This window comes from Scyliorhinus canicula, chromosome 11 (genome assembly GCF_902713615.1).
Source record: "Scyliorhinus canicula chromosome 11, sScyCan1.1, whole genome shotgun sequence".
In the NCBI taxonomy this organism is placed as follows: domain Eukaryota; kingdom Metazoa; phylum Chordata; class Chondrichthyes; order Carcharhiniformes; family Scyliorhinidae; genus Scyliorhinus; species Scyliorhinus canicula.
In genome coordinates, this window is record NC_052156.1 from 123,968,982 (window position 1) to 123,982,162 (window position 13,181).

General features: G+C 43.4%; 1 protein-coding gene across 7 annotated transcripts in view; it reads left to right on the forward strand.

Annotated features, from left to right (window-relative positions):
* Nucleotides 1–12,284, forward strand: part of tcp11l2 (t-complex 11, testis-specific-like 2) — an 82,511-nt gene extending 70,227 nt beyond the window's left edge. For 5 of the 7 annotated variants that reach the window (XM_038811288.1, XM_038811291.1, XM_038811292.1 and 2 more), the window contains exons 10-11: nucleotides 4,599–4,771; nucleotides 11,555–11,793. In XM_038811288.1, the coding sequence (XP_038667216.1) occupies nucleotides 4,599–4,771; nucleotides 11,555–11,793 (412 nt within the window). Of the gene's footprint in view, nucleotides 1–4,584; nucleotides 4,772–11,554 lie in introns of all 7 variants that reach the window. The other 2 variants (XR_005462293.1, XM_038811290.1) reach the window with 2 other exon arrangements.
* Nucleotides 12,285–13,181: the final 897 nt, after the last annotated feature.

The following is a 13,181-nucleotide window of genomic DNA, read 5'->3' on the forward strand; positions in this document are numbered from 1 at the left end:
GGTTAGCACTGTTGCTTCGCAGCGGCAGAGTCCTGGGTTTGATTCCCACTTGGGTCACTGTCTGTGCGGAGTCTGCACGTTCTCTCCGTGTCTGTATGGGTTTCCGCCGGGTGCTCCGATTTCCTCCCACAAGTCCCGAAAGACGTGCTTGTTAGGCAAATTTAACATACTAAATTCTCCCTTTGTATACCCGAACGGGCACGAGAGTGTGGCGACTAGGGGATTTTCGTAATAACTTAATTGCAGTGTTAATGTAAGCCTACTTGTGACAATAATAAAGATTAATACTTTTATTTTCTCAGTTATCACAAAATGATGAACATAGTCTTTCATGTGAGAATTTGAAGAGAAGGCTCCCAAGTTACAGAAAATGGTCCATATTTTCCAGAATCTCACTGTTGATCTTAATCAATGGAGGGAGGTGTTTTGCTGTGGGAGCTGGTTGGAAAAGGAACTTTTCAGGGTGTTTAGCAAAAGGCCTGTTTTCTCAAATGTTTCTGAGAAGAGGTTGACTATGACCTGAAGTTCATTTTCTTTTTTTTTAAAATAATTTTTATTGAAATTTTTTACAGAATGAAAAGCAACAATAAAACACCATAATAACTGTAACACCCCCAAGACCGTATCAATACATGTATCACCCCCCCCCCCCCCCCCCAAACCCAGTAAACAACAAGAGAACTTAAAAATAAATTAAATTAAAATTAAATAATCAAACATAGTCAACGTTCCCCCCCCCCCCCCGGGTTGCTGCTGCTGCTGACTCAGTACCCTATCGCTGAGCCAGAAAGTCAAGGAAAGGTTGCCACCGCCTAAAGAACCCTTGTACCGACCCTCAGGGCAAATTTGACCTTCTCCAGCTTGATAAATCCGCCATGTCATTGATCCAGGTCTCCACGCTTGGGGGTCACGCATCCTTCCACTGAGGAGCAAGATCCTCCGCCGGACTACTAGGGACGTAAAAGCCAGCACACCGGCCTCTTTCGCCTCCTGCACTCCCGGCTCCACCCCAACCCCAAAAATCGCGAGTCCCCAGCCTGGCTTGACTGAAGTTCATTTTCTGTGTAAGCGTGCACAGAAATGCCATCAGCATTCTGAAGATCTGTGTTCTCTGAAGTCCCCACGCTCCTACTTGCTTCGGAGTCTTTGATGATCTACAGCAGGCACCCCAAATCACCGGACAAGTTGAATCAGCAGTGTTTTTGCAAGAAGTTTGATGGCAAGAAAGGCAATCTAACAACAGCATCCTCTTCCAAGTCAACTTGACCAGCATCAAGGTGCTAATTACTCAAAACCAGCTGTGCTGGGTGCTACAGGTCAATCTTATGCCTGACACTAGACTCCTGAAGCGACTGCTCCACTCAGAACCCGGTCACACCAGGATGACTCGAAGCATTCCTGAAGCATACCCACGCCTCGCTGGAGACCTTGGCATGTGACAAACCAAAATGGCGAAGACACATTCGGGAAGGCACCGAACACATCCAAGAGACTTTGCCATGAAAGCGCAGAGGCAGAGTCGAGGCTTCACAGGGAGCGCACAAACCTCCAAACAGTGCACGTACCCAACCCTTCAAACAACACCTGTTCCACGTGTGTCAGTCTGCAGATTGCGCATTATCACCCATCTCCGAACCCATTGAACCGGTGTAGTACCAGAGTGCCATCCTTGATCCTGAGGGACTGCCGAAGAAGACATTGACTCTGGTCATCTAGATAGCCCTGCATTTTAGACAAATTAAATCCACTTTAATAGCTATCTTTTAAAAATAAATTTAGTGTAGCCAATTCATTTTTTTTCCAATTAAGGGGCAATTTAGCGTGTTCAATCCACCTACCTTGCACATCTTTGGGTTGTGGGGGCGAAACCCATGCAAACACGGGGAGAATGTGCAAACTCTACACGGACAGTGACCCAGAGCTGGGATTGAACCTGGGACCTCGGAGCCGTGAGGCAGCAGGGCTAACCCACTGCGCCACCATGCTGCCCCAATAGCGATCTTTTAAGCATGCTGAAAACTCTCCTGTTTGTTTTTTCTTTGTATAATTTATCTCTCTGTATAATTTTACAAAACTTAAAAAGAATCTCTGACCGTAGACATAAAGAATGTTTCAGCCATGGCTCAGTTGATTGCACTCTTGCCTCTTGAGTCAGACAGTTGTGGGTTCAAGTCCCACTTCTGAGACTTTGGCATGAAACTGAGGCGTGACCTGCCATCTCTCGGGTTCACTTGGCAGCATTTTGAAGATCAGGGGAGTTATTCTTGGTGTCCTGACCAATGTTTATCCCTCAACCAACAACAAACTATCTAAGCCATGTTTGCTGTTTGTGGGATCCTGCTGAGCACAAATTGGCTGCTGAAGTTCCTACATTACAATAGTGACTACAATTTTAAAAGTACTTTGTTAGCTGTAGAATACTCTGCAGTGCCCTAGATTCGAGAAAAATACTACATAAATGAAAGTTTTAATAATTATTTTTACCCTATTAATTGCCTTTGTTTGGGCGGCACAGTGGTTGGCATTGCTGCATACGGCGCTGAGGACACGGGTTCGAATCCCGGCCCTGGGTCACTGTCTGTGTGGAGTTTGCACATTCTCCCCGTGTTTGCGTGGGTTTCACCCCCACAACCCAAAGATGTGCAGGGTAGGTGGATTGGCCATGCTAAACTGTCCCTTAATTGGAAAACATAATTGGGTACTCTAAATTTATTTAAAAAAATAATTGCCTTTGTTATTTGCAACTTTTTAAACTTCTGAATGCAAATCACGTAAACTTGAAAAACAGTCCAGGGAACAAATCATAAGATAATACTTCATAAGAGGGAGGCCATTCAGCCATCTGCCTGTGCCACCCCATTGGTAGAGCTGTTCAATTAGCCTCGCTCTCCATAGCTCTGTCTCCATAGCTTTCTAAACTATTTCCTTTGCAAGTATTTATCCAATTCTCTTTGAGTTTTACCATTTAATCTACTTGCAGCACCCTTTCAGGTACTGCATTCCGGATCACACAAACATGCTTTGTGAAGAAAAAAATGATGCAACTATTGAGATTGAAAAATAAGGAACTGTGACAAATTTGATTTTCTCATCATTCTGGGTTGAACAACTATTTTCAGGTGTCAACTGGTTATTTTCATAGAATTTACAGTGCAGAAGGAGGCCATTCAGCCCATCGAGTCTGCACCGGCTCTTGGAAAGAGCACCCTTCCCAACCGCACACCTCCACCCTATCCCCATAACCCAGTAACTCCACCCAACACTAAGGGCAATTTTGGACACTAACGGCAATTTAGCATGGCCATTCCACCTAACCTGCACATCTTTGGACTGTGGGAGGAAACCGGAGCACCCGGAGGAAAACCACGCACACACTGGGAGAACGTGCAAACTCCGCACAGAGAGTGACCCAAGCCGGGAATCGAACCTGGGACTTTGGAGCTGTGAAGCAATTGTGCTAATCACTATGCTACCCTTGTCTATTTTTGCAATGTCTGTTGCGAGGTGCACAGCAGTGGTGAGGGAATAGCTTTATTCCCATTAACTGCTTGTTCATGTCCCTGTTGTTACAGAATAGGTGGGATCCCAGTTCAGGGATGTGCAGGTTTAATTTCCCTTGCTGCTGTGCCTCAGTATGTTGTCTTCCAACAAACTGAACCATCACGCTGTTTGGAAATTATCTAATCTGAATTTTGCCTCTTAAATGGCACTTAACATTATGAAATATTGGAAAAAATGGCCCTAGCCTGCTTTAAATATTTGGTATGACTAAAGTCAACTGAAATGTAACAATTGGAAAAAGGATCTGTAAAACAGAGATCTGGTCTTGCAATAAAATCGAATGCAACGAGGGGCTTTTCACAGTAACTACATTGCAGTGTTAATGTAAGCCTACTTGTGACAATTAAAGATTATTATATTATTTTAAAAAATCTCGATTAAATACAGTATGTACTATTTCCAGTACAAATTTATGGGGGAAGAAGTGTTGAATTTGATAACTGAGGATACATCTATAATTCTGTGTAGTGGAGTTGAAATTTAGACTCCATGGAGTGAGAGAATCCTGAAGGGTAAAACAGCACATAGCATTTAACATAGTATGTGATGCTGAAACTGATTTACAGAAGGCTTCCCTTGGGCTTTCTGTGGTCTTTATTTTTTCAAATGCACTTCTTAACCATTATCATTTTAAATGCTGCAAGGCATTGCGTTTATAATGGAAACAGCCTATGTAAACCTGTCATAATGTAGTTGCACCTTCTTGGCAATGGTAGCTTAGTAGCACTCAGTTTTTGTAACTCTTGTCTCCTCAGCTCAGATAAAGAAACTATGCTTTAACCAGATTTTTAGACTTGCCTTCCAAATTGCTTGCAAGTTTTGTGAATATTTTTTTAAAAATCAAATAAGTATTATATGAAAATAAGGACAAAATGCATCAGTATAAAATGAATTACATTGGCTTGCTCTGCTCCAGTTATTTTCTGCTCTTTGTAGATTTTTGACTGAAGACTACATTGTGGTCTGGCTCACTCTATCATTTATCAAATACTAACCTGACTATTCTTTTTTTTTTTTTTGTTGGTTATACTGTGAAGAACTTTTAATATTGAAGAAACACTTAAGACCATAAGTGTAAAGGTTTGTTCTGAAATAAATCAATCCTTGACTGAAAGGGGTTACCCTGTGCTTAATAACGAAAATCAGACAAACCTCACAGGACAGATCTGCAGCATTGCGGAAGAGAGCAATCCCGTTCGTACCCTGATCAGTAAGTACTAAAAAAATAGCTTTGCTTGTGTGTTTAAATTTTTGCTCAATTATCTGGTATAAATGTGAAGATTTTTCTGGAACATTTTATTCCCCAGCTCAAGAGTTTAGTTAAAAGTGGACATGATAACTAAGCAAACACATTTTTGAAATCGGGAAAGATAAATTTCAAACAAACTTTTGACATTAGAACAATTTCATTCTTAACCCTTTTGTTCTTTAGGGACTTGTCAGATGACAGTAAATCATAACTTCAGCAAGGTGTGAACAGCAGCTTCAGTTGCCCAAAATAATCGGGAAATAGATTAGCACCGTTGTCCTGGTATTCTAGGTGTTTCCTCATGGTAAATTGGGTGCAAATGGTGGAGACAGTGCAGTGCCAAGTTTGACACTCAATGAGAAAGTTACAACAATTCAAATTGATTGACTTCTATGACTCCAACCCCATAGACCTGTTCAAAATGGATACTTGAATCTCATGCAGTGTCTAAACCTCCTAATAGGATGGGTACCATTTGCGATAGCCAAACTTGTGAAATGCAAAAAAGGGGGATTAGCTGTAATAATTCCATGAATCCAAACCTTGCCATCCAATGAGCATTTACACTATTGGAAATTAGAAAATTGAGATTACAGAGGCATGGCTTTGGGTGGCCAGGGATGGGAACTAAACATCCAGGAGTATTCAGTATTTAGGAAGGACAGGCATGAAGGAAAAGGCAGTGCAGTTGCATTGCTGGTTAAATAAGAAATTAATGCAATAGTAAGGAAGGATATTAGCTCCGACAATGTGGAACCTGCATGGGTCGAGCTGAGAAACACACAGTGGCAAAAAACATGCATTGTATATGGACCCAAAACTGTAGCAGTAATGCCGGGAATACAGTAAACAGGAAATTAGAGACTTGTGCGATAAAGGAACATCTGTAATTTTGGGTGATTTTAATCTGCATATAGGTTGGGCAAATCAAATTAGTCACAATACAGAAGAGGAAAAATTCCTGGAGTGTATACAGGATGGTTTTCTGGACCAATACGTTGAAGAACCAACTATAGAATGGGGCATCCTAGACTGGGTACTGTTTAGTGAGAACGGAATCCTTGGCAATCTAGTTGTGCGAGATTCCTTGTGGATGAGCGACCGTAATATGATAGAATTTTTCATCAAGATGGAGACCGAAGTAGTTGATTCTGAGACTAAGATCCTGAATCTTAATAGAGGAAACTATGATGAGACTATGGGTATGATCGATTGGGAAATGTTACTTAAGGGGGTTGACTGTGGATATGCAATGGCAAGCATTCAAGGAGTGTATGAGGAAACTGCAACAAGTGTTTATTCCTGTCTGGCCCAAAAGCAAAACTGGAAAGGTGGCCAATCCATGGCTTTCAAGGGAAGCATTTGATCCAAGGAAGAAGCATACAAATTGGCCGAGAAAAACAACAGGTCTGAGGATTGGGAGCAGTTTAGAATTCATCAAAGGAGGACCAACGGATTGATTAAGAAGGCTAAAAAGAGTAAGCTTGCAGGGAGCATAAAAACTAACTGTAGAAGTTTATATCGGTACGTGAAGAAAAAAGATTGGTGAAAACAAATGTTGGACTTTTCGGTCAGAAACAGTGGAATTTATAATAGGGGGAAAAGAAATAGGTGAGCAACTAAAAACATACTTTTGGTTCTGTCTTCACAAATTAGGACACAAAATAAGATATCAGAAATGTTGGGGAACTGAAGGAAATCAATATTAATAGAAAAATGGTCTTGGGGAAATAGAAAACTGGTTGGCAGACAGGAAACGAAGAGTAGGAATTAACAGCTCTTTCTTCAATTGGCAGATGGTGACCAGTGGGTTCCGTGCTGGGACCTTAGCTATTCACAATATATATTAATGATTTAGACAAGGGAACAAAATGTAATATTGCCAGATTTGCAGATGAGACAGCGTTGTGTGATGGTGAGATGTGAGAAGAATGCAGAGATCCTTCAATGTGATTTGGATAAGTTGAATAGGTGGGTAAATGGATGGCAGATGCAGTATAATTTGGATAAACGCAAGGTAGCAAAAACGGGAAGACAGACTATTATTTGAATGGCCATAAATTAGTAGAGTGGAATGTGCAACCTGGGTATCTTTGTACAGCAGTCACTGAATGCAGGTACAGCAGGTGGTAAAGAAGGTAAATGGTATGATGGTCTTCATAGCAAGAGGATTCAAGTACAGGAGCAGGGATGTCTTGTTGCAATTATACAGGGCCTTGGCGAGTCTAGACCTGGAGTACTGTGTGCAGTTTTGATCTACTTATCTGAGAAAGGATGTTCTTGCTCTAGAGGTAGTGTAGCAAAGGTTTACCAAATTGATTCCTGGGATGGCAGGATGGGCGTATGAGGAGAGATTGATTAAAAGATTGTATTCGCTGGAGTTCAGAAGAATGGGGGGGGGATCTCATTGAACCTATAAAATTCTAACAGGACTACTAGACAGGATAGATGCAAGAACGATGTTCCCAATGGTGGGTGTGTCCGGAACCAGGGGTCATAGTCTAAGGATACGAGGTAGACCATTTAGGACAGAGATGAAGAGAAATTTCTGCACCCAGAGATTGGTGAGCCTGTGTAATTTGTTACCACAGGAAGTAGTTCAGGCCAAAACATTGTGTTTTCATGAAGCAGTTAGATATAACACTTGGGGGCAAAGGGGATCAAAGGATATGGGAGAAGGAGGAATTAAGCTGTTGTGTTGGATGATCAGCCATGACCATAATGACTGGAGGAGCAGGCTCGCAGGGCCATATCGCCTCTTTCTGCTCCTATTTTCTATGTTTCTATGTCTTCCGGATACTCCAGTTTCCTCCCACAATCCAAAGATGTGCAGGTTTGGTGGGGCTATGGGAATAGGGTGGAGGAGTGGACTTGACTAGGGTGATCTTTTAGAGGTTGGTGCAGACTTGATTAAACAAATGGTCCAGTGCCAGAGGAGGCTTCTCGAGGGAAACCAAACATGTCGAATGGATGGCAGGAGATAGCTTCCACCTCTATGGGTGGGCAGCCAATGTCTACAGCTCTGGTCACTGTAGTCCTTAACATTTGTGCCTCTGGATGTTCCAGGAGTCAGTGGGTGACCTTTGTGGTGTTTCCTAGTCAGCTGTGCATAGCTTTATAAAGCTGGTGACTGACTCAGGCAGGTAACGATGTTCATCAGTTTCAGGATGCACCAAGCCAGCCAGGCTGAATGAGGCTTTGCAGGGTTTCCCGTTTCCGGGTGCCAACGATTTCACCTATGTGGCCATCAAGGTGCCAGCTGGCCAGCCAGGCCCTTTGTCAATCGGAAGGGGTATCATTCCATGAATGGACAGATAGTGCGCCAGACTCGGATTCTATACGTTTGTGCTATTTAGGTTAGTAGAGGGAAGCTTTAGGTACCTAGGCATCCAAGTGGCGTGGGATTGGGACCGGCTGCATAAATTGAATCTGGCCTGGCTAGTGGACCAAATGAAGGACGATTTTCAGAGATGGGACGCGCTTCCGTTTTCTCTGGCTGGGAGGGTGCAAACGGTGAAGATGACGGTCCTCCCGAGATTCCTATTTGTATTTCAGTGTCTCCCCATCTTTATTCCGCGGTCCTTTTTTAAGCGGGTCAACAGAGTGATCATGGGCTTCGTCTGGGCGGGCAAGACCCCGCGAGTAAGGAAGGTAATGCTTGAGCGGAGTGGGGAGAGAGCGAGCTGGCGCTGCCAAATTTTAGCAACTATTACTGGGCGGCTAATATAGCCATGATCAGGAAGTGGGTGGTAGGGGAGGGGTCGGCGTGGGTGTGTATGGAGGCGGCTTAATGTAAGGGCACCAGTCTGGGGGCGTTGGTAACTGCGCCTCTGCTGTTCACGTCGGCACGGTGGTGGCGGCGGCCCTGAGAGTTTGGGGCCAATGGAGAAGGCAAGTGGGAACAGTGGGAGCATCGGTCTGGTCCCAAATCTGTGATAATCACCGGTTTGCCCTGGGGTGTATGGATGGGGGTTCTGGTTATGACGGAGAGCGGATGGATGGGGGATATGTTCATAGAGGGGAGCTTTCTGAGTATGAGGGCGTTGGAGGAAAAGTTTGGGTTGGTGAGCGGAAACAAATTCAGGTATCTGCAGGTGCGGGACTTCCTTCGTAAACAGGTGTCAACCTTCCCGCTCCTACCGCTAAGGGGGATTCAGGACAGGATAGTTTCCAGAGGGTGGGTAGGAGAAGGGAGTATCTCGGAAATTTATAAGGAGCTCATGGGCTTGGAGGAAATGCAGACCGAGGAGCTGAAGCGCAAATGGGAGGAGGAGCTGGGAGGTAAGGAGGTGGTCTATGAGCAGACGCGTTGAGTAGAGTCAACACGCCCGCAACATGTGCCAGGTTCAGCCTGATACAATTTAAGGTTGTTCACCGGGCTCACATGACAGTGGCCCGGATGAGCAGATTCTTTGGGGTGGAGGACAGGTGCGCAAAATGTGCGGGAGGATCGGCGAACCATGTCCACATGTTTCTGACATGTCCAAAGCTTAGGGGGTTTTGGCAGGGTTTGCGGATGTCATGTCCACGGTGTTAAAAACAAGGGTGGCGCTGAGTCCAGGGGTGGCGATTTACAGGTTGTCAGAAGACCCGGGAATCCAGGAGGAGAAAGAGGCAGACTTTCTGGCCTTTGCTTCCCTGGTAGCCTGGAGACGGATACTATTAGAATGGAGGGACTCAAAGCCCCCAAAGTCGGAGACCTGGCTATCGGACATGGCTAGTTTTCTCGGTTTGGAGAAAATCACGTTCGCCTGGAGAGGGTCACTGTTGGGGTTCACCCGGAGGTGGTAACCGCTCGTCGACTTCTTTGCGGAGAATTAATCGTCAGCAGACAGGGGGGGGGGGGGGGGGGGGGGGATTATGCTCTCCATAATCTTAGCTCTTGCAAGGCAGGGGAAACCACTCAACCAGGAGGACACTGAGGCCTCAGAGAAAGAACCCAATGATATCTCTGATGGGAGCCCATACAGGCACGAGGAGTTAGACACGAGGGACCTTCAAGGATGCAGGGACACAAGGGAGGCCTTGATTCAGCTAGACTGCCAAGCCTGGCCTTCCTTCTGATCTTAAGGGCACTAGCTCCTTCACAAATATTTAAGACAATACAATGCCATGTTTACTGCCCCGATAGTTTCACACAAGGCATTGATGAGCTCTTCATCCATGGAACACATAGAACACTCAAGGACTGGCAACCCCTGATTATGTCCTGAAACTGCCTCTCCAGGAGAGTCACCACTCTCTCAATGGAGGAGGGTGTGCACTCAGTGCTCAGGGTCAACACAGTGCTCATGCCCCCATGGACTCCTCCATGACAGAGACAATAGCACGTAGTCCCCTCTACAATCTCCACCAGATTGCCTCACGCATCCACTGGACATCCAGCATCTGCCGATGGACGACTCCAGAGGCTTATAATCTGCTTGAAGCTCAGCGTGGTCCTGATCTCCAATCGGTTTCCCAATGCTGGCACACTGAGCACACACTGCTAGGCCGCCAAATTCAACCAATATCAATGTCATCACAGAGAATTTGTGATTGCTGAACAACTGGGGATTCTTTGTTTCAGAAGTCCTTATGTGGGATGAGACAAACATATATATTCTTTTCACTCTCCACCTGTCCTGCTTCTGACCATTGGTCTTCTGCCTTCCTCCAAAATGCCTGCCTCTTCGTGACCTAAGGACCTTTCTTCTTGCTCGCATTTGATGTCCAGGGCACCTATTTCATTACTGGTAAGGATTACAAGGTTGGGCACCTCATCACCAGTTGCTGAGCGTTCAGCATTATAATGGTTTCTCTTCCCCTATAAGTGCAAATATCCATCTATTATTCAACCCTCACATGCAACACCATGTCATGTTTTCACACCACAAACTGCGCCCCCACAAACCATGTTCCCAATATCTTTATACTTTGCACTTCCGATTTTCTCTCCCAGTTTATGCATGGGCAGATGTGTGTTCTGTACCTCTTGATTGCTACACCTGAGTGCCGCTCAGGACGGCCACTGTTCCAGACTTCTCCACAGTAGACCGTGCCAACTCGGTACTCACGCTTGCCGAGTGCAAAAGATCATTTGAACCTTTTCTGGCATAGTATCCATATGCAGCACATTACATAATTCCCACTGATCTTGGAAACAACCTCTGCCCAGGCCTTCTTGGTTTGGTGGGGTGGCCTTCTCTTGCCATCTTGCAGCATACTTGTATCCTGCTCTCGATGAAAGTGCACAGAAAATCATCAGAAAACTGGGGTCTGAATATCGATCTGCATTGCCCTTCCACCTGGTGTAACCCCAGAAGTTGCTGCCATAGATTCTGGAGAGCTCACTGAACCTCCTCTGATGTTTTCTGTGGTCTGACATGGCCAGCTTTTAAACCTCCCACTGGGTCCCCATTGAATCCTGCACCAGCCACACTCCCACCAGCATCGCTGCACCTATATCTGGGCATTCACAATGGCAGGTCCTTAGTTAGCCAGCTAGCATGATATTGTGTTTTTTGGTCAGTCTTGGGCAGAAGCAGAAAATGTGACCGTTTCCATTCCCACCTGCCATGTGCACCTGACATGTGTAAAATTCAGGCTATGTAAACGTGCTTATTTCGCATAATAGCTATTGTACTTGATGTTAAACTGTTCATGGTCAATAGATGCAAACTGTGGCTCAGACTTGATTTTTAATATGGTACAACTTTCTGTAGTCCAATGATATTCAAGGTGAATGTGTAAATTAATTTTCAGATAACCGGATCGAACAGTACATAAGAAATTTGCTCAGCATTTCAAATCTGCAGAAGGTTTCGGTTGTTCCAGGAGGTCTTGCACCCATTCAAGCTGAACTAGAGGAGATTGGATCCCAGTATGTTTGTATAATTAAATACAACATTCAGGTGTATGGGCCATTTTACTCTGGCATTTTGCGAAAACTGCTGTTCAATAACCTAACTTCAGCAGGTACTACAGTATCACATTCTCCTTGAGTGGGGAAGGTTAATAAAAAGGGAGCACACATAATCTGGTTTGTAGTGTTTTTTTGTATTGTATCTTTGTATGTTGACTGCATAGCATAGTCTGCTCATCACTTACAGCATTTCAATAATGCTTTATATAATTACTGTGCTGCAAAGCCAGCCAATTATATATGAACTTATTAAATATCATTTGAAGCTAAATTTATACATTGTATTTTTACGAAATAATTGCAGTGTCACTAGATTTTTAAAATTCGCTGTAAATTTTAATTTGTGCCCTGATTTTAAAGATAAATGTGAACAGGAATATAAAATTGTTTAGTATTTTTCTGTTAAGTGAGAATCAAAACATGTCTTTTTTCAAAAAAGGTACATTTTACTTTTATATATGATGCCAACCGCAAGATATAGTTTGCAAAGACTGAAAATAAACAGTTTGGTTTAATGACTAAAGGAAGAATCCAATAAAATCCATTTTAGATTGGGTGAAGAACTTAAAATATCTGCAGCAGCTCCTCGCTGTGAAAACTGCATTTATTCATTGGACCTCAACTTTTTACTATTCACTTTTCTGTATTTTGGGATTCATGGTGTTTGAGGAGCAGTCCATGAACATTACGATCAGTTGAAACTTAAGTGTATTTTACCTGTGTGTTTTATTTGGGCTTGCTGCATAAACTCTTATTCTGTAAATGTGATTTATTAGTTCCACTTGTCGATGGTATATTTCCCTCATTGCAGGAGGTTGAGCTGTGCATTTTTTTTTATTTGCTTAACATGAGATGTAAACTTGTTGGAACTGTGTTACAGAACTGTATTTGTTAATCTTGTCATTTGTATTGCAGGCTACTGACTGTAAAACTGGTGCTAGGTTTACTGTTAACCGACATGAGCAGTCTGTTTTATGAAATCAAACTTGTATTCTTTACATTTAACAATAGTAGGTTTGGAAACAATAACTTGCAAATTCTAGGTATGGAAGTACTTTTTGGTAGGTACTGAGCTTGAGAAACATTGGCTCTTGTACATCTATGGCTTTTCTTGGGTTACTTTCCCGACCAAAGTAAAACGTGTGTTCATCACCACTCTGCCGTCACCACTCCCCATATCTCCACTGAATACCTGTAGTTAATTTATGTGTGGTCTTTAATTTTTCAGTCATGAGACGATTCATATATACAGTTTAAAATCATTCAAAGCTTTTTAAAAGTCGCAACTCCATTTAATATCCATCTATATTCACAGGATAGGATAGATTTTCATCTTTGTCTGGAAATTAAGCATTAGCTTGATGGCATGCATAGAGGAAAGTTAGGTTGCATGATTGCATGGTTATACTGCAGCAATTTAATTTAAGTAGAAGAAATTAAGATGGAATCCGTTATGGGTATTCAATT